At 46.7% G+C, this 25,525-nt stretch overlaps 2 protein-coding genes across 2 annotated transcripts; both read left to right on the top strand.

The window, feature by feature from the left end:
• Positions 1-5,055: 5,055 nt before the first annotated feature.
• On the top strand, positions 5,056-5,829 carry UCRPA7_973 (putative transcriptional protein; the record flags this gene model as incomplete). The annotated part of the gene is made up of 1 exon (XM_007913562.1): positions 5,056-5,829. The coding sequence occupies one exon, from the start codon at positions 5,056-5,058 to the stop codon at positions 5,827-5,829; it is 774 nt and encodes a 257-aa protein (XP_007911753.1).
• Positions 5,830-17,654: 11,825 nt separating this feature from the next.
• Positions 17,655-18,989, top strand: UCRPA7_972 (hypothetical protein; the record flags this gene model as incomplete). Its single annotated transcript, XM_007913561.1, has 4 exons — positions 17,655-18,059; positions 18,113-18,240; positions 18,496-18,890; positions 18,940-18,989. 4 exons carry the CDS (start codon positions 17,655-17,657, stop codon positions 18,987-18,989), a joined length of 978 nt encoding a protein of 325 aa, XP_007911752.1.
• Positions 18,990-25,525: the final 6,536 nt, after the last annotated feature.

Here is a 25,525-nt window from a genome sequence, read left to right as displayed (position 1 = left end):
GGTCGGCTGTTAGCTGGTTGCAATGTCCACCGGATGATAAGCCTTGGGTGCTATTCATGCCCCTGATTTTTCCACACTGCCCATTTCAGGTTGAGGAGCCATATTTCTCTATGTACGATCGCGGGAAAATGGCTCCTATTGTCGCAAAACATGAGCTCAAGACAGGATATGAACCCCGATATATGAAAACCATCAGAGAAAGGTATGACACGGGTCGTGCAACAGACGAGATCTGGGCAGAGATCAAGGCCACATACTACGGTATGATCTCTCGACTAGATGACCAGTTTGGCCGCGTTATCCGCCAGATTGACGATCTAAACCTCTGGAAGGATACCATCACCATGTTCTTTACTGATCATGGAGAGTATCTCGGTGATCATGGCCTCATTGAAAAGTGGCCATCAGGACTATCCGACTCATTAGTTCACGAGCCTCTCATTATCGGCGGAGCTGGACTTCCAGAAGGGAAGACGATAGATGCCATGGCAGAAATGGTCGACTTGGGACCTACAATGTTTGAGATATCCGGCATTGGCGAACATTTCGCACACAATGGCAAGTCATGGGTGCCCATATTATGCGGTTCTGCGAAAGAGCATAAGAAGTATTCGTGGTCAGAGGGAGGGTTTCTCATTTCAGAAGAGCCGCTCCTAGAACAGGCGCCATATCCATATGACATCAAAGCCGCGCTACAACACGAGGATACGTCACTCGTGGGGAAGGCTATAGCGTTGAGAGATTTAAACTGGACATACATTTACCGTCTATATGAGCCTGCGGAGTTATATCATCGGCACAACGACCCACACGAGATGCACAATCTGGCTGCGGACCCTGCGAACGAGGACCTTGTAGCTCACTTTGAACAAGACGTCTTAAAATGGCTTGTAGAAAATAGCGACTTCATGCCCTGGAAGTCTGATGATAGATTTCCGAAGGTTAGCTTACCAAGTCCTCGAGAACAAATGCAAAAGAGGACGAAGAGGTGACTTCTCAGCAAGTCGAATGGTCAAAGCATCGTGGTGAATTGATGGGAATATTTTTGGGAACTACTTTTTGAGCCTCTGGCTGGTTTGAGTATCTCAATTGAGATACCAAGAAACAAATATAGAAACTAGATGGCTATTTAGCTCATCAATCCATTTCATTGCTGCTGTCTCTCTCGTCCTCTCTCTAGTCGTCCAGCCAGAGCTTCGAAGAGAATTGCTTGATCATTTCGTCATACTCAAGCTCGTGCTGCTCCAACCCTTCCACGCAAAGCTCCCTGGCATATTCCACTATGTCTTCATAGCATACCAAAGTTGCCCAGTCTGTAGGGCCACGTGTTTCCTGAAAATGATGTGCCCATTTGCACGCAAGGTCGTAAGCACTCTGCCAGTCCGCCGCCACATGACATATTAAACTTTTTACCCGATATATGTCATAACGGAGCCATTCTATCTGTGAACTCGTGTCGTTCTTATCAGATAACCATATCTCTGCTGATTCCATCAATTCCATGGCTTCAGACGAGTCGATTCGTTGTTCAAATAATGACTCAGCTAACCATAGTTTCAAAGTCAAGATTGAGTTTTCGCTGATTCCGGCAGTTTGCAGAAGCCGTGCGAGAATTGACCGAGTTTCTAGCTCTATCTTCTTGAACGAGACACCGGGAAGAGCATGACAGAACGTAAGATAGCTATCAGTCACCGCTAGAATGTTGGGAGAGCACGGATGTAAAGTGTGTATAATGAAGTCAACATACGGCCGAAAAATTCGTGTAAAGACTTCAAAAAAATCGAGATTCTGGAGATGGTCCCACTGTTGCCAAAAGACTCTTATAGGATGCTGTTTGGGCAACAACTCCATAGTCATCTTCTTGAAGAATGAGGCGACCTCGTTGCCAATGTAAGGGTCGTTTACGTAGAGATTAATCACTACGCGTAACATGCGAAGAAGTATGTCCGGGTCTTCTTCTCGAATAATTTGGCCTGTTCTGTCGAGACAATGGTTGATAAGGGCAAAGCTATGGTTTGATCGATACCCTTTGAGAATTATGCTAGCTTGTAGTAAGCCGGTAGTCCATCGTGTAAGCTGTTCGTAGCCTGCGTATCCGTATCGGCCGAAGAAGTCCATTCGATCATCGTCAAGCAACCATGTATCACTTTCCATAGCCCCGGCGATATATCTCGGGAATAGCGTGGATAGCATCTCATACATTTTCAAGTCTTCGGGTAAATCAAGAGCTGTGAGAGGCTCTGCCTTGAACCTCGAGGATTTGGTTTCAGGAAAGTGAATTCGGCAGTCGATGGTCGGGACAGATTTACATCTTTGAGACGCATCAGCTTCAAGCTGGGTGATAGTTTTCCGGCTTCGTCTCAAGTATCGTTGCACATCAGACCAAGAGATTTTCTTTCCGCGAATGACGAACTCGGTGGGTTGGTTGGATTCAGGATATTCTTTTCGAAAACGTACTATTGCCAGCACCTCGGAAGCTTTGAGTTTCTTCTCTATGCCCCATCTTTCGATCCGAGTCTTGAACATTTTCTTACTTATCGACACTGTTAGCGGGATGCTTTTGAAGAGAGGGGTGTGAACTTACCTTGCAAAGAAAGATCGCTTCTCCATCTCTCTCATCACACTGTCTAGTGACATCTTCTTGTAAAGCTCGGTGATGATAGGACGTGCTTTGTCCCAGTCTTCTGGCTTAACATACTGTTCTTGTGGACGATTGCGGATGGGTGTTGTTGGTAAATAATGCAAAGGCGTTAAAATTCCTTGGTGACTTCGCGGAATATCGTGGGGATTAGTGTCAACAATACCGGATGACAAAGCATCTTCAGCATGGGATGGCCTCCAAGGTAGGTCTATTGGGCTTGATTCGACATAATTCTCATGAACAGAGGTGATCATACTAGCCAACTGGTTATTTTGCGATCTGGCAATATCATTCGCGAGTAGCGCATCAAACACAGTTTCCGACAGCATTTGAAATGACGGATCGTTGGTGATTTGATCGAACATGTTCTGGTCAGAATCCGACCCAGAAGGCCAGATCGAAGGTACCCCCTTCGTCTTAGTTAGGTCCATTGTGTACGGCAGGCGACAGATGAGAAGAATGAGGGTAGGCGTTATAACGACAACCGAAGTCGAGAGGACGACGGAGTCTGGTTCGGAAGGAGAGGCCTTTAAGTTATATTTTCAAAGTGTCCTGTAGACAAGGCTCTGTGGCACACCGACTAGCAATACCAAAGACCCATGCAGGAACACCTGGACTTGAGAGTGCACGATTATTGGGTCAAAATTTGACAGGGATCTTTTGTCGACTGCATGACACCGAGTGTGCCCAGCGCCACATATCAATACAACATCCATGAGGCGACAGGCAGACTTAGGCAGCCAACACCTGAGGCATATATGCAGTTCCGCATTTCCTTTCCAAACACCTTCTCGGCCCTTGCCGGCTGTGGTGATTGGGCATCTCACTCTCCAGGTGCTCCAGTTCCGATGTGCTACCTCTGTATTCAATCCCTTCCACCAGCACTCAGGGACGCCTTCGCTAAAACAGCACAAACCCTTCCTAAAAGGATAAGTCCAGGAAGTCGATAAGCTCTATAGGACTCCAATGCTAATAAAATTTACGTATTTTATCCCATCTCAAGCAACGTTCTGACAAGGTTGGCCATTCTAGTCGTCACTTCCTCTTGTTTGGCCAGCTAGGCAAGGCTGAGAGCCAATTCAACATGAAAGCGCTATAAATGTTCGCGCTCCATCATTGATTGATTTCAGACTGGAAAGTTATTCAATAGCTATGTGATAAAAAGAGAGCTACACGCCCATAGAGACGCATTCGAACGAAAGAACTCGGCAGTTGAGCAACATTCGTTATATTGGTTAGGGGCCGGTCAACATGCAGTTGTTCTAAGATGTTGCCTATGTTTGAAATTACTCGTGTATTTGATTGATCAATCAGGGGCAGTACAGATCACAAGTCTATCTATGAAAGAGATCTACATTGATTACAGCAAGTTGCACCCACTCTAATGACGTAAACGTGTTCGTCAAAAGAGCCACGCGCTGTCAGTCATGGAGGGAAGTTGTCAAAGCCTTGGGCTACCTGTGACATATTTCAGGATGCGATGCTACGCCTCGCGGTAACTTGTATTTCTTAATGTGAGGCTTAGGTGTGGTAGCAAGCACACTTCTGTACAATAATCTTCGCAATGTTCTCTGAGCGACATCTCACATGAGAGACCTCTAGCCACTTCACCGTCGATTTCACGAGTTATCAACATAGACACATTGACAAAAGCGTTGATTAGACCTCTTGTAAGCGTGTTTCTAGGTTCTACATGAGTAGAGGTTGCTCTTGACACCTAATTAGTGCAGCATCCGCTATCAGTATGCTATCGGCCACACCTCTTACTTATCCACTACCGCCACTAAGATAGTGGTGTCAAGTGCTAGCGCACTCTCGATTCAGTTGGGTTCGCACTAAATGATGGGGGACGTCAGGGTCCCCATGTGGTCTTCGGATCGGCCTTCCCTTCTGAGCAGCCAGAGCCATCGAATTGCCTAGGTGCACATCAACTTCAAGTTTGCTCGATTGCGCAAAGCACGGAAAGATCTCTCAAATTCTAATCTCTCTGTGACCACTGGTCAAGCAGGTTCTAATCAACTTCTCAATAAGTAGATGAAAGGAAAGAAATTTCCTTTGACGGGTTTGTCCACTGACGGAGGACATGTCCGCAGTGAGAGGTCCGGTTCACCCCCACCACAGAGGGATCGAAGCCCGGGATAATAGTGGGCGCAAGCGCCAACTCGCAGCCGTTGCTTCGGCCCGCTCTAGAGCACCAAGCAGCCAGTCAACGCCGAGCAATAGCGACATCGCACGCTGTCACCCACAGGGCGGAACATGGCCCACATTGCAAAGTCCACTTGCAGAAGACTCATTACTTATCTGATCCTGTCCGGCCTTCCGCGGGAAGTATTCCTTGTTCTTTAAGAATAATATATTCACTTCAAACTGGAAACTACTGCAACTTGAAGTTAGAGACACTCCAAAAATCCAAGATGTATCTCCGTGCTGTCCACGCAGAAACGAGCATTGCAGCTTTGCGCCAACTTATACGCGATAACCCACTTGGTGTCTTGACAACAGCCATCCCATCAGCAACCTACCCTCTTATTCAGTCTACTCACATCCCCTGGGTCCTGGATGTCGACGACGAGTCAAATGAGGAAGATCTGGGCCGATTGAGGGGTCATCTTGCGAGAGCAAACCCACAGAGTAAGGCCATGATCGACTCAATAAAGTCACGGACCAGCGACTCCTCAGCTTCTTTCCTTGAACAGGAGGTCCTGGTTCTCTTCACCTCTCAAGTCCACCACTACGTCACACCCAAGTTTTACGTTGAAACCAAACCTACGACTGGCAAGGTAGTGGGGACCTGGAACTATGCTGCCGTACAAGCATACGGCCGCGCCAAGATCTATCTTGATCATACATCTGAGGAGTCATCCAGCTTTTTGATGAAGCAGCTTGGAGAGCTCTCAGATCAGAGTGACAGACGCATAATGGGCTATACCGGCACCGACGGGAAGCCCTCACCTTGGAAGATCTCAGAGGCTCCAGAGAAGTATATCGAGCTTCTCAGGAAAGCCATCATCGGCATCGAAATCGAGATCGACAGGCTCGAGGGTAAGGCCAAGATGAGCCAGGAGCTGGCTCAAGGCGACCGAGACGGTGTTCTCGAGGGTTTCCGAGCAATGGACTCCGACCTTGGCCATGCCGTAGCGAATATGGTGGAGGAGAGGACACCTATTAAGGTGAACGGCTCTAGTTGATCCAGGACATATTTCATATATTTGGCAGCGACAAAAGATTGCATGTGATTGGCGCGATTATGATGATTGTACAAAGGCCACCCTCAACTTGTGGCTCAAGGGGTCTAGATGAGACACATTTCGCATGCATCAATGCTTAGCCATTCAAAATAGCAATTTAGGCCCAATGTTTCAAGAACACCAAATTATCAGCAGGGCGTGCTTTCCACTGGAGTTTCCTGAAGGGACATAAATATCTCCGCACTTGTATAAGGAATAGCGTAGCTTCATGTCGATAAGATAGTCTTTATTCCCAGAATCGAGACGCCTACTATCGAAGAAATAGGCTGTGTATACTTGGCTAGATAATACTATGAAATAACTGATTCCTCCCTATTAATTTGGCCTTTGTGAAATGGAAATCAATCTTAATTTAATGGAGATGTGAGGATATTCTGAATACTATAGTATAGCATTAATGCCGTCTCTTTTATGGTATACCTGTCAATATACGTTGAGTCACTCTCATCAGCTGAGCTCGGGGTTCCTATTCCTTTGTGAACGTTTAGTCTTGAGATCCTGGTCCTCACAACAAATACACTTCAACACGCTCATGATCTCCAAAATCCTTTGTATTCCCATTACCAATATCTAGTGAGCTTCGTTACACACATTGCATGGCGAGAATGATCAGGACTAAGATTTGCAAGGGACTTCCATGATGGAAGTGGCATGAAATTTTGACTCCTTGAAATAGGGTCGTTCTCACGGACCACGAAAAATGCCAAGTTAGTAAAGAATACACTATATGGCTACCAAATTGAATGAAAGTACTAGAGGAATCGAGAGTAAATAGTGCGCAACATGCTCAAAATCTCACCAACTTTCTCAGTTGGTTGTGTGCCGTTACTTTCTGAGTCCGAAGAGCTGTCAATCACTTTGTCGACCATCTGGTCTAGGACAAGAGCATAGAGTGCCTCGAGATCCCGTTCCTCATTTCGCAACATCATTGACTCCCACAACCCCTTGAGCTTCACGAACCGTGAAATCACTCGCTTTCCTTTCCGTTCCCAATAATCACGAAGAATGCAGACCAAAGTTTCGATCTCTCCGGAAAGATAGGCATCTTTGGGGCGTGTAATACCAGGGAATACAATATCCCAGACTGAAAACCACTGCTCCACTGCAGACATGCCTCTGTCAAACCGCTTTGCAAGCATCTTGACTTGATCCTCAGAAATACCGTGTATATCGAGGGATTGCTGCACGGCACATCGTCGTTGTCTAATATGCTGATCACATGCGGAAGCGGTATCGAATTTCTGTTGGCATTTTGGGCAAAAGTGAGGTAGACGATGTGCAGCCCAAAGATGCTTCTTCACGTCTTCGATGTTTTGAAGGTATACGCGCTTCAGGCAGTCTTGGTGCAGCCGTGGGTCTCTTGCAAAATATGGACACGCAAAAGCAACCGCCTCCTTAATTTGAACATTATTCACAAAAACTACCTGATCGTCTTCAGAATCCGTCAAATGTTCAACTTCAAGGTGCGTGTCCACGTCTGGTTTGAGGCGCTTACGCATGGAGTACAGAATGCTGTCTCTCGTGCGTTTGTTACCAGAAGCATTATCTTGAGCTATACAAGTTGAGAACTCGGCCAGTCCATATTCGGTCAGTTCTTCTTTGAACCGTAGGAGTACATGAGTTGGATCTAGTATCGGAGCTTCCGCTGGCAATGAAGTGAAAAGGTGCATATCGTCATCGCTATCGTCATCGCATTGGACAGTTGTCTCGCAAGAATTCGACGAAATATTCAGGTTTCCACTACCGAGATCAGGTTCCAATTCGGGTTTGAGACTTCCGCATATGGGAAAACCGTCATTCTGAAATTGAGAACAGCCGTTCTGTAGGTCCACCAATTGGTCTATATTCAACTCAGATGGAGGTGCAATGCTAGTCGTTGCCTGGGATCCAGATCCTGACCATACCGGTTCGTTATCCAGATACAAGCTATTTCGATGACTAAACGTTTGGTCGAAGGACAATGATCTGGTGGGTGACTGGCATAGAGCAAAGGAAGACGGATAAATGTAGTCGACGTCAGATCCACCCGTTGAGAGATTCCCACTGAGGGTTCGCTTTTGAGGCCACAGATTTGACTGTTTGCTCTCTTCTTGCACTATTTTCTCAGTGATACTATTCGAGAGTCTGTAATCCACGTCACGCTTGGCTCGAATTCTCATCGCTGTCCTACCCGGCAAGCCGGGCAATTCTATGATCGTTTGTGGAGAGTACCGCACAAAATGACCATTCCAAGGCCGAAGCAGTATGCCGAGATATGAAATCTCATCACAATCTCGGATGGTACCGTGGAATCCGAATATAATGGTGTTACTTGTTCTGTTTAATGCAAAATCGCTTTCAATCGTAATTCCGGTCGAGCTTGCATATACGGTTCCTCGATATCGAAGAGGTCCCACGACGGATCGTGTGGAAAAATGGCTAAACTCCGAAGGAGAAGTGGCTAATATGCCTCGGTACTGTTGATCGCTGCTTGCTTGCCATGCGAAAAGCGATGCATCATCCGTATCTTTTAAAATCTCCTCTTGTAGACGTGCAAATGACCTTCCACCCTCGCCGTAAATGATGGGCATACTGATTTTGAATATGCCCAGAAGAGAGTAAGCGATATCCTCGGTACGAGACGCTGAGCGGCCAGCCGCCCAGGCCATTCGTCTCCCAATAGAATAGCCGGATAGACATTCTACATCTGCTATTACGTCTTGATCAACTTTCGTGATATTCGAGAGGAGTGGCAATAACGATTGTTTAGTGCCTATTACGCTCCAGTGGCGGTTATAGAATCGAGCAGCTTTCGGAGCAACAAGTTCCTGGAGAGTCCATGAACGTTTCATCCATTTACATTTGGCGAGCTCAGATTCCAAATCGTCCATTGCATTAGGATCGCCTTGGAAGTCGCTCAGATACACCAGGCATATCTGACAGTTCTGATACCATTGGAAATTTGAGTTGATAGCTTCCGTGAGCTCTGCACTCGACGATTTATCGATACACACTGTATTGATCCAAATCCAATGTATACCTAAAGTAGCAGCGACAAGACAAGCGCCTTTAATCTTTGCGAACCCCAACTTCTGAGACGCCGATTCAACGTTGGTCATATCGGTAAACAGAACCTCGTCGGTCTCCCAACAATGTGACAGGGTTGCGTAAGGCGGGATACACAGAGCCTCGTGAAACATCTTCAGCTTCCATGTTGACGTGTTCATGAGTCTCATTGTAGCGGCTCTGCAGCATCCAGGTCATGAGATGTGAGGTAAAATCTTTGTAGGAGATTATTGATTAAGCACGGCAAAGGATATGCTACTTGAGGCTCGTGAGTGATAGAATAGGTCTCCCTGGCGAAGTAAATGGTAGTAAAAATGGGAGGCGAAGAAGCAAGAAGAAATGGCAAGCTAACTTGGATGGCTGAGGCGCCCCATACACCTGCGCAGCGGCGCGCCAATCAGAGCCTTGCCCCCAATCCAAGGCGTAACACATTGCCTTAAGATGGGCAGTTTATCATATTGGAAGAGACAACCTTATTGGGCAAATGTCCTAGTTTCCTATGAAATTCCATATTGCTATAAGGGTTTCAAATACAGTTGATGAGGCCGTCTCAACGATCGTAAGAAGCCTTTCACCGAGAGCCTGCTCGAAGACGATTTGTGAAACTAAGCCGTCCAAGTCCCGAAGCCTAGTCATTTGGGTATCAACGGCTGTGCAATGCCACAAAACATTTCGCCCAGGCGACCATAGGTTTGGGCTGAATATTGACGTCAAAATTTCTCCCGATGTCTCTGCATCGCTTCTACGTTATTGTAGGCAGCTATACAAATAGCCCATATCGCCCAGAACATCTTCATCGGCTGAACAATTGCGTCAGGTGCCATGACTTATTTTATATGCACATGATAAACCATAGCAATTCTAAAGGTTTACGCCAAAATGTTGTTGAGATTCCTCAGGACCCAAAAGCTCGTCCTTTCCCTTCCTCTATCACCGACCCCTTTATCCCGCGAAGAGGTTGGCCAAGTCTCTCTCCTCAGATCCAAATATCGAATAATGACTGTAGTGGTCGTCAGATATTAGTGGATCACTATCTTGCGATCTCAAAAACGTATCACCAAAATTACAGTCATTCCCCATCTCTGTGAACGTGGTTCCAGCAAGGTTACTGGATGTGTTGCAATCTGTGTCTCCTATCATCATCTGATCGATGAGACTTTGGCGGGGTTCCGCCGGTGTAGTGCAAGGCTTTTCGTAGGCAACTTTGCGCTCCATTGACCTGAAATCAGTCGAAATAGTTGCAGTTTCTTCCTCGAACCGATCGAAAACTAATCCCATGACATCGTCAACAAAGCTTCCGGGTAAGGTGTCAAGGAAACTAGTCTGAGCAACGTCGGAGATGATCTCGGAACGGCGCTTGTTCCATAGTCTACGAAGCATCGGCACTATTTCACTCAATCTGCTCCCAACATAAACAGACTTGGGCTTTTGAGCACCCGGGAATATTATATTCCACATATCAAACCACTGCTCTTCAAGAGGCCTTCCCCTGCTCTGGTAATTCCTTAGCTCCATAACCTGTTTCTCGGTAAGATTGGGTGTCCTGACGTGCTTTCGAAATATGTGTTGCTTTACATCTTTTATCCGCTTCAGTTGGTACCCGAAACAAGTGTGAAACTTCCGGCGATCCATTATGTGGAAAGGGCACGCCAGGAGTTTATTTTGTGACTCCCTTCTGTCAGGAGTTTGTCGCTTCGTTGACGAGTTCGTTCCATGTCCGGAGGATCCCCTCGTAGTCGCAGTTTGGACTGGCTCTGCCAATTGTGAGCTGACGTTTTCTTCAGCTAACACTGGCATAACTTCTCTTGGAGAGATATCTTCAACAGAATATGGCAGTTGTTCGAATTCATAGCAACTGTCGCGCAATTCCCTTAATGACGCTAATTTGGGTTTCGGGCTTGATTCTGGCGTAGGGTACAGCCGTTGATCAGCAACTAGACATTGAGATATCTCGTTGAGTGCCTGAATAGGCCGGGAAGTTATCGTAGAGGTGGTTTGGACTCTCCGGGACTCGACTCGTTTCGGTAGTGCTATGTATTTTAGCAATCGTATTGATTCAAGTATGATATCACGTACTACTCGGATCGTCGCTGCCCGTTTCCTTGAAACGTGTTACTTCCAGCACATTGTTGTTGTATTTTCGACTAAATGATAGTCAGATTTTGTCGAAGAATAGACAAAAGATGAGAATTACATTCCAGGTAGCAAATCCTCTGGTGACGGTAGCCTCCGCTGATAAGGGCCTTGTATACCAGCAGGTGGTATCTGTGACGCGAAGAAGCTTGATGGCATGCTGTCTTCAAAACAACCCACGGATTGAGACGTCAACATGCCATGTGTTGAAGAAGATCCTGTCAGCTGGATGGACGGCGAGATATCTGCCGATCTAACGCTAACAGGACCTCGCCTAGATTGATGACTTTGTTGGTCCTGAATACCAGAGAATAGTGCATTCGTTGCCATGATTTCTGATTACCATTTGTTCTAAAAGTAAAAAGTGATTCAGGGAGGGAGTGCGATCTCATATGGTGGAGCAGGAGGAAAAGTACATGTTACGAAATTCCTCAGCTGACCGGATGTGGCCCCTACTGCCGTGCATCAAGAAAGCAATAGTGATCTTTTAACCTTTCAGGGCACATCAAGTACAGCATGCCCTACACAGTCTGAGTATATCACTGTGGTGGGACTCGACCACAGTTTTTTTCAGTACACCACCCTTGAGGCTTATTGTATGGAAGAGGATGTAGGTAATTGGTCAGGAAGACTGGCCCCTCTGTAAGCGCTATGGTCTAAGGGGTTGAGAAGCAATATGCCTACAGGTGTATCGGTGCGCGACCCAAGTGATTAGCTGTGTTCAGAGGTATAATTAAGGCAGACTCTAAGCCTACGCAGCTGCGTACACTAATGCGTGTCCATGCAACTAGCGAATGTGCCATCATCGCTGATCAGTGTGAACCAATGGCGGGCTTACAAGTATGAGCGGGCGTGACTTCTGATGCGCCTTTTACACAGTTGCGTAGACCTGGCACCCTTAGCCTAGCAGCCTTACTTCACTGCCATCCTTAGACACCATCAGATCGGTCGAAGTCGAGACCATGACATCTTAATATCACTGGAGAACAAGATCGACATAAAGCCATGCTCAAGAGAATACCTGGTTGTCTAGAGGTTAGAACACTCTATCGATTTATTTTAATTGGTATACTACATCAAGCCGATTCGATTGAGTCTTCTCCTCCCCGCAATTGGAGTAATCAAAAACGAGTTCAATTTGTACAGAGCATCCATGCCAAAGCCCCCACCCCGCCATAATACTGGCATAGGGAGTATGAGTGGTGAAAATTATTTGTAGAAAACTTGATTGAAACCCGTTACAGCATGCAAGCCCCTAGCTCTACCTCGATGTTTCGCGCTTTTGCTAGGAGGTCTGAGGGTCAATCCCACTAAGGTGTCATTAAATGGCGGGTTAGGTTCGTGCTGTTGGGTGTTCAGACGCTCGGTTCGCAGGCCAATTCCCGCTCCGCATGGCACCGAGCTACATACTTTAGTACACCTTGTGGAGTGGGCATTGCCCATAGTTCTAATATCTCATACCTGATATCGCCAGTGACGACGGATGTCGAGTTGTTACTTCGACTCATGATCAAAATAATCACAATGATTTTGATAGCTGCTATATAAAAAACAGGCGAGTGGATCTTGAAAGTCATTAGGAGGTTCGATGATCTATATATCTGCACCGCGTCTCAACTCGTGAGCATCAAGTCAACACCGTGGTGATGGTTGAGCCGATGTGTACGCTGCAGCGCATTTCTTTACACGACCGCGCAGAGATCTTTTACTAACGCTGCCATTGATTATTTAATTACAGGTATCTGCCTTCACAGTGGACCTGTGATAAATGAGATGCCATGAGGATACTGGAGTTGCCCCCTCGATGAGTCCCTCCGATACCAGAGTATGCATGTAAATCTAGTAATAACCTCAGCACATAATGGCGTCCCAGTACGGTTCTTGTGGTGGCCTACATGCATCGACTTTACGAGATCGGCGGTGGCGCCCACGCGACTGCGTAGACTCGACCGTTGTGGGCTTGCAAGAAGTCCTGCTACTGGGCAAAGGTGTTCCAATAAGGCCCTCAGGCTCTCAGCAAGGCTTTAACTCATCGCTGGTTGCCTTAATTGGTGCGCGGTACAGTCTTTGCAAACGGGTGTACTTGTGAAGCCTCCAATGATACTACCATTTCTATGTATCCGCTGGGTCAGAGACCTCGATCGCATGAGGCTACTTGACAGAACGGAGTTGAGAGCAGACAATGCAATGTGCAAATGAAAAGGCCCTCGAAACCTCAGTCTCCCACTTAATTCCAATTTTCTTTTCGTTTGTTTCGGTCCATCATTCCCAAAACCCCTGCCTTGGTGTTATAGACCTCTATCGATTCGCAAACGTTCCTGAGCATTTCAGCTGTAATTTTCCGTCAATACTCAGGTGTAGCACTGCAACTGGCTCGTTCGAGGCTACTGCCCGCGAAGAAAGGACGAATTAGTGGCCATGACAGGAGCACGGCCAGTCGCAGCGGCGCCGTCAGTACTCAGCAGGACAAGGCCCAACACTACGATCACAGGTGAGCAGAGAACTCAATTCAATCCATACAGCCTGGCTTTGTTTATGTGCATCGCCACTGACTTGATTGCCAATGCTAGACCTTTATTAAACCACCCGAAAATTCGTACGCCCACTGCTTTCAGTCATCACGCCGTCATTCACGTCGAGGTCCCCCTAAATCGTCTAAGAGCCAGCCTCTGCCCTGGAGCTCTAGAAATCGGAGTTGTCAAGAGTCGAAACTCAGCCATTCTCACTCATCTAATATACTCAAGGCCGATGAATCCGTCGCACAGGCACTAGATGACTTCTGGCAGGAATTCTTCCTTGTTTTCTCGACCATTTGCTTAGTCGCTCACAAGAAGGGCAAGCTAGCAGAGTCGTTAACAGGCGAAGAGATCTTTCGTGACGTTGTCGAAGCCTACTGCCTTTGCCCCAACGATCAAGGAGATACAAGTTCGACCCCACCAAGGCCTGAGGCTGGAGGCGCTCAATCACCCCCAGAAACAGCTGGCACAACACCTAGTTCTTCGCAGAATCGTAACAGGAAGCGAAGACGAAATGGTCAAGACTCACAAGATGGTAAAAGACCTCGCGTAATAAGCCGTAGACCATCTAGCAACACGAGCTTTGCACCACAGCTGAAATGGGCTTGCCCCTTCGCCCTGCACGATACTAGAACCTACCGCTCTTGTCTGGGGTATCGCCTCTCACGGATCGTTGATGTCCGACTACATATTAACCGACAGCATCGCCAAAAGATTCACTGTCCCATCTGCAAAGTGACTTTCGCAGAGCAAGCCGATTGCAACGATCACATCCGTGAATGCGAAGCCCAGGAAGTCGACTATGAGTACCCGGGAGCAACTCCAGATCAATGGACCGCAATCAGCACTCGCTCCAATGACCATAATGATGACAAGGAGCGCTGGTACGGTATCTGGGACATTCTATTCCCTGGAGCGTCCCGTCCAGTATCACCGTATGTCCAATGTCCTGAGGTCGTGCAAGTCGTGCGGGACTACAGTAGACAATTTTTGGATGGCGGCTATACTGATACATTGGCTCAGCAATGGCCTTTTGCAGGAACCATTGATCTTTCGGCCGCGATGAGGACCGTGATTGATAGGTTCGTCACTTTCGTGGAGCAGCAAGAAGGCACTCCCAATAACCCAACAACCCCGCTCGGCGACTTACATAGGCGAATCGCTCCGGGTCTTCTAACACCTGCACAATCCTACTCAGCCCTAGGCCAGCCTTTTACGCCAGGCCCAGCAAATCATAATACCTTCATCAACTCGAGTGGCCCCATAGACTCTTTCAGCTGGCGTGCACCTGGGAGTTTCGGCGATTCATTCCAAAGCCCTTCCACGACGCGTTTGGCCCAGGACCAACCCAATCTTGGATATTTTCCGGGCCCGTCAACCTGGATGGACACCAATCAATGGCCGAGAATGAATTCTCAAGGCCGGAGTTCGCTTGGAATCCTCTCCGAAGAAGAGATGGAAGTCTTTTGGAGAACAGGGGGGCAGCCTTAATCGCCAACGCCTCCATTACTCTACGTCGGACATAAAAGACACTCCATATGCTACCACGCCAGAGTAGCCATATCTTGTTTCTTTGTCCGCTAATTCTTGACTACGGTTAGACCTGCTCACAAAATAGACCCGAATGTTAGCTCAAGTCACGTCGCCGTTCTCTCTTCGTCCATACTCAATCTTATCTTCTTCTAAGACTCCGTGTATATAGCAGTAGGACTCATAATCTGGTGTCAAAAAGAACTATGAGTGGCTAATCGCTCTTTTTGCCGAGCCGGGTAGGGGGAGGGGGAAGGCCTTGCTTCATAACAATTCGGTGCCAGAGGTAAACACCAATGCAGGAGTGTGTATAGTTGGGCTTACCAATTGCGGTGACTCTATTCAACACTATTCAAACCAGACAAAACGCGAAATAAAAAGAAGAGAAAGACAAAGGAGAAGGAGAACCTAGAGAGTAAGGTTAGATACCGGGGAACGGAGCCATGACGCGACTGCGGTTACTCCTCCAGGGTGATAAACGTTGGTTCGGCAAGGATACCACTACATGGACCTATAGTAATAAACAGAACATTCGAGAGCTTGATGGTATTACGACTCTCAACATTGAGTAATTTCACCCTCAATAATTACGTTTATTACCCCTCTGCCGGGGTAGAGGAGAGGCTGGGGCACGTGCCACTGCCACCGCATCTTTGCATAGTTTAGTGCAGACCTGCTGTTATCAGAAAGGTAGTCGATCCATTACGTCACATCTCTTCCCTCTATCAAGGCACTACAGTATTTCAAATTCGTCAATAGGTAAATAATTCGTGCACATGACCAATTATCTACAATAGTTAATACATAGTAGATTATCCGCTGAGTCCCGATCAACATGACAGACTCTCAGAGCGACAATTCTCGCGAGTTTATCCCACAACCTCTAGATACCAATCGACATGATCAAACATCGTATGTTTCAATCACCGAAATGCTCAGCCTCCTGACCTAATTTCTGGAAGGAACATCATAGCTGAGCAAGGGCTCACTTATGGTACCAAGCGACCCGAAGCCGACATTGGTACGAGTATAGACGCGCGGAACGAGGCAATCAAGGATCGCATCGACGATGCGGTACCAAAAGGTCCCAAGCGGGCCGACCCGAGCTCCGGCGGGAGGGTAATGGTTGGCGAGGAAGGCGACCTCCATGATCTTGCTGCAAAGAGGCAGTCATGAGCTGATTGCTAAGAAATCGAAGTGCAGTGGTTGAGCGAGGGCAGTGCTTCTTAGTTCGAAGGTCGTGTCAATGAAACACATGCAAGGCACACAGAATATTCGGGTTTGGTTTGTATTACATTTCAATTTGGCCTCTACTTCGTTGAATAATAATCGTTTCGCACAAAATTCTTTAAATTAACGAGTTCACTACCCTAGTCGGCTAGTTTATTGAGGAGCACGGTCGAAGGCCGAGCATAATTATGTGCTCTTTTCTGAGAACAATGACACCTGATTCGAAGAAGCTTTCCTCTTATCTCATATTCAAAAGGGTTCACCAATACAATACTCATGTTTTGTAGAGTCGTTGGTACACGTTCATCAAGGATTCACTATCATCAGATAAGTAGCCTTAAGTAACCAGGCGATTGGTGACAAGTTGACCAAATGTTGTAATGCCTACAAGAATGTTCGACGTCTAGGCTATTATGTCAAGTTTTCGCATATCTAAACCACTGGCAGTATCATCATTATCGCTTTGTGTACCAGACAGCTTCTACAGAGACTAGGTAGGCTTCGAGAGACGGTGACAACTTAGTGTGACATCAATTATTAGTCCTCCAAGGATATCTGGAAGCGAAAGCTCGTTTCCAGAGGCCAATTCTTTGTAAATCAGGCAAATCGACATGCCCAGGTACAGTACCTGCCGAGAACATAGATCCTTCAGAGGGTGGCTGCCGTGAGTCAGTAGTTGCGACTGTCCCCTGGTTGGTTGCTTGGCAGCATGCCAGTATATGACGCTGGAAGATGGCTAACCGAGATATCCTTTCTCCAGGCCTGAGATACCATAATATTCACAAGTCATTGGATGGGCAAATTGCTGCACCCTCTGAAACGCCTATAACAGAGCTCGACCAAGGATCACTAAGCCTTGCCCAGCCAGTCCTGTGACTCCGGCAGTCTCCTCTTCAGACAAGGAAGTCGGCATCTGGGGCGACAACCCATATGAAGTTGCCTGGATTATCGGTAGCATGGTGGCGGCTGTCAAAATGCAGGCCCAATGTTGATAGGTGGTAATGGGCCTCCTGATTGGGATAGGCATATATAGCCCCTCTTTATAGACTCGCTGGATATATTGCCCAGTCCAATAGAAAACTCCGACAAATGCCGGGGAGGTTTCACTATTAGACTTCTTCATCCGTGTCTAAATAGATGAGAAGTAATTAATTCGGCAGCGACTATGCTAGGGGTGGCGGACGGCAAGTTCTCACGCTTGAGAGGGATCCAATTACGGAAGTATACATAGGGACGAGATCTTTTCGGCGTGTTCGTGAAAATATGCATCGTCACTAGAACATTCACTAACTTCAAAATTGGTCTACAAACATGAAGTGGCTATCTCTCACCTTCGCGCTCGTCGCGCCTACTCAGGCTGCGCTCCGCTTCGGATGCTCAACTCTTAGCATCCAGCGTCTCGATCCTCTTGTTCAGCCTGGTCAAGTTCCTTCAACCCATGTTCATCAGATCGTTGGTGGAAATGCCTTCAATGTGACGATGACTGGTGATATTGGTGAGCAGGGTAGCTGCACGACGTGTACCTTCTCGGAGGATTTTTCCAACTACTGGACCGCCGTTATGTACTTCAAACATCCCACAAATGGCACCTACAAGCGCGTTCCGATCATGCAGAATGCTGCGCTTCCTAACGGTATTAATGGTGGAATGACGATCTACTATACCCAGCAGGACTTCAACTCAAACGGGAATCAAAAGATTACGTCTTTTAAGCCAGTGAGCATAAATGCTTGGCAATTTGACAATTAGGTTGTATTGACAAGTATTAGGGTTTCCGCATGACGGTGGGCAGCCCGACAACCAACACTTTGGACGAGGCGAAGGGACATATTGGCCTGCGTTTTGTCTGCTTGGACACAAAGTCGACAAGATTTCCTGAGCTTCCTGACTTTCCCACGTAAGTAAATGAATTTCACTCTTTGTGAACATGTCGCAAGTATTCAGGACAAACCCTAATGCGACGAGGAGAATTTGATCTTGAAACACGTCCTCCGAAGCCCCCTTCGATTCCTTCACTCACCCCGACGATACCACTGCTAATTATAAGGTAGAAAAGTCTGTAGAGGAGGGATTATGACAGTGCATCATTTCCCTTCGTAAGTATTAAAATTGATACATAATTGAAATGTTCGTGGTTGCTGATGATGCTTAGATGCTGGGACGGCAAGAATCTTGACAGCCCTGACCACCAGTCTCACATGTACAACACGGCCAAGGAGGCATTCCAGCCCGCAGGCCCTTGCCCAGCGTCGCATCCCGTCCGGATGCCACAGGTGGCCTACGAGACTCTGTGGGACACAACTCAGTTCAACAACATGTGGCCAGCCAACGGCAAGAACCCTTTCGTCCTGAGCTACGGTGACCAGAACGGCTACGGCACTCACGCAGATTACGTTTTTGGCTGGAAGGGAGACTCTCTTCAGCGAGCAATGGACTCTAGCTGCATGTTCCAGGCCTGCGAAAATGGGCAGCCGCTCAAGTCTCAGAGCGTGGCGCAGATGAATAAGTGTGCAGTCAAGAGCTACGTTAAGGAGGATATCGATGGCTGTAAGTCTCCCATGGATTAAAACGTAGGAACGAACTAATCTTCTTTCAGGGCTTACTGAGCTCCCCGGTATGAAAGCCGGTATGCCCATGAAGGTATGAGGGCGGTTGCGTCGTCACTACAAACAGGAGCTATTTTCGGTGAGAGTTCAACCACACATTTACTTCAAGTTCCTTTATTATCAGGAGCTTTCTATCTACGAGTGTTATACTGTACGAGTTCGCTATCTATTCATATAAGTTGATCTACAAGAACCCAATTTGACGCCTATCACCGATATACCGCTTTGCGTTTTAATCAATCTTAAAGGACAACAGCTCTTAACGTGACGGAAATATTATGACCATTCTTGAACCTAGAATAACAACTTAGTATGGCACCACAATCTATACTGAGGATTTCCCTCGTTGTCCAAATGCCTAAGCCATTGCTATCTCAGCATAAGCCGCAGTGATCCTGATAAGGAGCCACGACAGAATCAATGGGCTTGAAGTTTTCGTTAGTGCCCAGCTAAGGCTAGCTGCTACTCCAATAGTGATTTCTAACCGCCAACCCGGGATTTCCCAAGTCGGTATAATTAGTAAGAAGAATGTAACTACTTCTCTGCTATTCAAGCTTCTAAAAAATATGTCCTGTTGATAGAATTGCCAGGATCTAAGAAGCTTACAGAAACTTTGTGTCGTCTCACACGAGACAAGAATCTTGAGCCATCGAGCAAAGTCGAGGGAATTGCGATCTCAAAATTCGCTACCGTCTATTATATGTCTTGTCCAGGACGAAGCTTGAGCATGTGTGCGGAAGGTTAAGCTTGATGCTTAGTACGCATACACTATATAGTGCTAGCTGGGGTCCTGGGCCAGGTGGCTGAACCCTACCCGTGACTGCCTCAACGAGAGCGGGAGCCCCGAGGACGCAAGGGCTATAACCAGATCGATCTGCTTTCAGCACTATAGACGCTAGATCGCACCTAGCTCCAACAAGTATCTCGTAGTACTAAATGAGTAACAAGAAGCAATCCGGAGATCTAGATGTGATTCTCCAAAATGTAAAATGAATACTATATAGTATATAATGTTTTATTATTCAAAGACATTGGTGCTAAGCCATACTGTGTATCTAAGTATGTTGAAGACTTACAAACATCTGTGCCTAAACTAATCATATCTATTAGTTAGTGAAATAGGGTGATATTATAGCCTGCTGCAAACATACCTTGCTGCAAGCATTAATAGGAGTGGAAACTCGAAATTCAAGGCTTCAAGTTAGGTATCAAATATACGGCGTGTGTTACCCCATGACACATTGAATAGAGACCTCTTCAACACGCCAAGGTACATGTTAACAGTACAGTTGTATCATTGGCTCGCGCAGGGCAATTAGTAGACTATCAGCCCTCTCAGCCCATCGCATGTGATGAGGACGGGTAGTGCAGGTGTTCTTCACGTCGTTGTAACAACTTCATTCAAACACTGTCTGTAATCATCCCACTGGATTGCACACTTCCAGCATGAATCAAATCAGTGTATGTTTCTAAACACGTCCAGGTTAGATGCTCCTTTGGAGAACTTACTGTTCAGTTGTTTCTTTCTTCAGGTGTTTCTGGATATTGGTCGTACGTGCGAGAAGTATATCTGGGGTAAATCCTGCCAAAAGTGCGGCTCCAATCAAAACCATGCTGCTTGATGTCAGCAATCCGTTTGGAAAGAGTCTGGACAACAAAGTCATGACTTCTTACAGTGATTCCAAAACAACAAACGATGATTCATCCTGCATGATTCCGTTTCTAATAACAGCCGCGTTAGCAATTTTGAAAGAACTCAACGATGTACTGGCATTCTCACCCCCATCCACCGGCCATTTCTACAACACTATAGCACTGATTAGCACATCATAACTGAACACTTGGAATGTAGAACCCATCTTCATGTGACGTACCGATAGATACAGCGGATTAGAATCACAAGATATGCGCAGCTGACGGCGTAAAAAAATCTTTTGAACTTCGGATCATGCCAAAGATTGAGTGCCTCACTTGTTGCCTCTGCTCCGTGAAGCCATCGCCGGAGTCTAACGACGTACTCGCTCGCTAAGACACCAAATACAAGTAGGACCAACACCTGAAGGACTATGCCCGTAATGATAGTGCGGTTACCGTTATCGAGTAATTTTGCATTGTCGTTATCAGCTGAAGCAGCAATTCCTCCACCAATGGCTTGTACTATTAGGCAGGAGACGTCGCCTGGCACAAAGAGATAAGGGTATAGTCGAGGTGGCATACGGGATAACAATGGGTTGAAAGCAAGACAAATATGTTTGAGAGTCAGGTAAATCGAAACACAGAGCAGAGTAGGGCTGAGGATAATGGCCACAATTTGAAGTTCGAAGCCTTTAACATCCCAGGGATTACTATGAAGCAACGCGCGACCAACGTAGCCTATATCGAAAGAAATTAGTCTCCGTAATCTTTCAACTCTCATCATTGCTGTGCCTCTATCATTTTCCTATACATCGCCAAATGAAGACATGGAAATTATGCGTACCTGCAGCTTCCAGGATACAACCTGCAGCAACCGCAATCGAAAAGCTCCATGTCCGTTTCCAAATGGCAAAGGAGGCGGCGACAATCGCGCTCAAACCAAATGCAATGGCAAAGAAAACGTTCGCGCCCTCATTAGGATAATATCCTAGGGTAGTCGCCTCTACAGGGCAGCTTGATGAGATCTCATGGCAAGACTCGTAACTTGTAGAAGCTCGTCCTGTGAGCAATGGATCCGTGAACGACATCGCGGAATAGTTGGATGAAGATTCGGTTAATTTTGTCTGAATAAGCCTTTGTTGCAAATTTTTTTTTTTTGGAGGTCGGGATTCGAATTAAGTTTTGTGGACATCAGCAACGGTGGATTGTTCTCTATTCTCCAGGCTGAACTGAATTGTATGGTAATGTGAAGCCCGAAGATGAGGAGGTCGGAAATAAATACTGAAAACCAGTGTCGCAGAACGCGGCCCGAGAGGCAGATCAAATATTGAAGGATTAGCACAATCTTTACGTCGCGTAGGGATATAAGACAGAGCTTGAATGCGATTATAATAACACCAGTGTGTAACTAAGATCAAGGAGGAATGGTGGTGCTGATTGGTGTACACCCTAGTCAGCATTGACATACGAGTAAAGTCCGAATTTGCTTACCCCTGGGGTCAACTCTTGAAAAATTGCCTAGCCGCACATCTTCTTATCCCTCGAGGCCGGTTGACCCGGATGTTGCAACATCCACATAATCAAAGCTCCGAATATTCAAAAGACCAATCCAGAGCTTATCTTATTGCCATCAAGCTGGACTGGATCTGATAATGCACGCCTCCACGAGCCCCGAAGATGCACATCCAGATATTTCAGGGTCTTTCAACGCGAGTACTCTGGCTACCCGAATCTACCCACTGAGCGCGTATAAACGCCGGAGGCACCAGAAGAGTCGCACAGGATGTCAAACATGCAAAGCAAGGAAGATAAAGGTATATTCGAAATCACTAAGACTAGCCAATCAAGTCTCTGTCCGATATGATCATTCAGACTAAGGAACCCCAGTGCGATGAGCAGCGCCCATCTTGCTGCAATTGTATTTTGCATGGAGTCAAGTGCCCTTTCTCAGTGGCTCATCAGCAAGGCAAGTCATCCGCTCTTCCTACTCTAGAACCAAGAAGTAGGCTCGCCTACCATGAAATGGAGTTGCTGCATCACTTCACAACCCAGACTTCCATAACTTTGGCGACAGATGCCAGCGTCAGAGAGTTTTGGAAAGTCGACGTTGTACGTATAGGGTTCCAATGTTATTACATCAGTAAGCAGGTCTTTTCAGTTCGTTCTACTTTCATGGCCATGTTGTGGGCATTGGGGCAAAAGATACATCTTGACTCTACACAATTACTCCTAAGGCTTGTTCTCTACAGCTTTTCTTGCTCTTAAAATATCCCCATTGCACCAATATTAATATAAACTGTCGTAGTTGATTCTCTTCTAGCATTGTCGGCGCTCCATATTGCGCACATCAAACCAGAAGAGAGGGAAGCATATGCATCACAGGGGATAGCATACCATCAGAGAGCATCAAACGCTGCAATAGAATCCATGAAGAATATTGAAGACAGCAAAGACTATACCAACTTGTATATATTCTCCATTTTGACAGTGTTCTTCGGTAAGACGTTCGCTAGCACCTATTTCTAGTTAACAAATTACTGCGAGCCATGCCACTGATACAACTTATGCAGCACTCGGAAGCCCTCGAAGCCTTAGTGGATTTCATTTCGCGGCTGACGCCGTATTCCCGGAATGGACCTTTCTCTTAGGCGGCAACAAGGCATTTGCTGAAGCTATTGAGCACTGGGAAGATGAGCATGCTGTTCTGAGGCCTTTTGTGGCGTATGGTGCCAAACGATGGCATGCTATCAATGACAACAAGCTGTCTGAGAGGCTGACGGTTTTTGACGAACTAAGTCAACGAGTGGCTGCGTCAGTATCTGACAAAAACTTACTGCGCACTTATAACTTCGCGATCGAACAACTCGATCTATCACTCAACACTACTTTAAATGACCCGTTGACACCACGCGATGTTCTCGAACCTCTATTATGGCTTTACAAAGTCGCAGACGACCTTGTCCCTCTATTGAAAAGTCTTACTCAGGAGGCTGTTGCGATTTTTGCTCATTTCAGTCTTCTCTTGAAGCAGCATGAGAGCCAGTGGTGGCTTCAAGGTTGGGCAGTTCACATCATATCACAAGCATACAGTGTTCTTGATGAAGCACACAGATCATGGATTTCAATGCCCATGAAGGTGATTGGATGGAAGGCACCTTGAGTTTCTCAAGAGTTTTGTGATTCATTCAGAGGCTGATCCCACTCTCTGGTCAGAAACTCAGACTATTCAAGTATACTAGGGTGCCTATGACAATGTCATGATGCATTGATCGTCTAGTTGAAGGACCAGAATTGCCGGCGTCGTCAACTTAAAGTGTCCCGCGTGGATATCTAGAGGGAAAGGTTCCTGTGACGTCGGCCATGATTTGAATAGCCGTGTACCTTCCCTAACGTTCCCTTTACTTAGTGAAGCACGACTTCTAGAGAGAAAAATAGAAGACTTACAATCCAGCGAGACATATACATTGCAATACCAGAGAAATATAAATGCGGATCTGTCCCAGTTTCGTCAACTCTGTCATCGCAACCTGAAGTAGTGAGGAATGCACTTACGACCAGAGAATGTGACATTACCAGGTATCTCACCCTCGTTGTCAACACCAAAAAGACTCACATTTTCGAGTCTCGATGCGGATTCAGGATCGATAAATCCACTCTGAGCGTACTCCTTTGGTAGGTTAACGCTTTTGTAACCCGTCGCAAATACTACACCGTTGGCTTTGATTATGTTGTCTTTCCCTGCAATATTGTCATGCACGATAAGCCCATCTTCAAGGAACTCTCTTGCCTCACCCCTGGCAATCTTGATCTTGTCTGCAAGTACGAGATCGAGAACTCCGAGTTGATCCATATAAAGTGAACGGCCTCTTTCTTCGTAGGCACGAGATACAAGACATGGTGATTTATCGAGCATATAACCCTTGCTTTCAAATGCAACGGATCGATCGACTTGAGACTGCAACATCATCTGAGCTGCACCTCTTGACATATCACGGAGGATGCCAACAGGCATCGCGCATTCCAAAAAGTCGGCTGTTTCGACTGGCATGTTTCCTTGATATCGCATTGTAATCATTGGATTAATGACTTCAAAGTCGAATAGTATCGTCGGGCTTCGTTGCTGTGACATTTAGAGTCAGTCGATATGTTCTAAGCGCAGTGAAATAGTCTGAAGGATTGAAATACAGCTGCTTTTTAGAATTTGCTTACCAATATTGTAACGCTCTTTGCACCACCGAGTATCAGGTTACGGGCGACGTCGTGTGCCGAGGTGCCGGATCCAACAATGACTACATCTTTGTGTTTATATAACTCGGAGTTGCGATAATCCGCCGTATGTTGGATAGGGCCCTTGAATAGACCTTGGTTGATGACATCGGGATATTTTGGATTTCCTGGGCCAAGGAGGAACCCCGTTGACAAGACAATGTTCTTTGCCTCAAGCATAGCGGTATCGCCCGTTCCTAAGTCTTGAATCTGGACTTTCCATGTTTTGGCTGGCTCATCCCAGCTATTGCTGACAACCTTTATGCCTCCGAAAAACGGTAGCTTCAGAGTCTTGACAGCAGAGCTGAAGTATTTGGTAACTTCAAAGCCACTGAGGTACTCAGGATAGTCCTCGCTTGGCACCGGAAACATTGGGAGTTGGATCATGGACGCCGGATGGTGCAGCACAACGTCTTCGTAACGTTTCGTTGACCAGTTTCCTCCAGGTACAGCTTCAGTGTCAAACACTGCAACGTTGGCTCCAATGGCATCAAGCATGATCGTGTTGGCTAAACCGCTGTCACTTCCACCAACGACCACGGCATCTAGGACACCCGAGACACGCGGAAGACCCTGAGGTTGAGTCTTTCCCCTCTGTGAGTCTGCAATCAGGGAAGGAGATTGTCTGGGGAGGGGGGCGAAAGGATGGTCCTCGAGCGAAATCACGCCTGTTGA

This window comes from Phaeoacremonium minimum (assembly GCF_000392275.1).
Source record: "Phaeoacremonium minimum UCRPA7 unplaced genomic scaffold PA7_03_scaffold_47, whole genome shotgun sequence".
Lineage (NCBI taxonomy): Eukaryota > Fungi > Ascomycota > Sordariomycetes > Togniniales > Togniniaceae > Phaeoacremonium > Phaeoacremonium minimum.
Note: the sequence above shows the minus strand (reverse complement) of the source record. Positions and strands in the feature narration are given on the sequence as shown.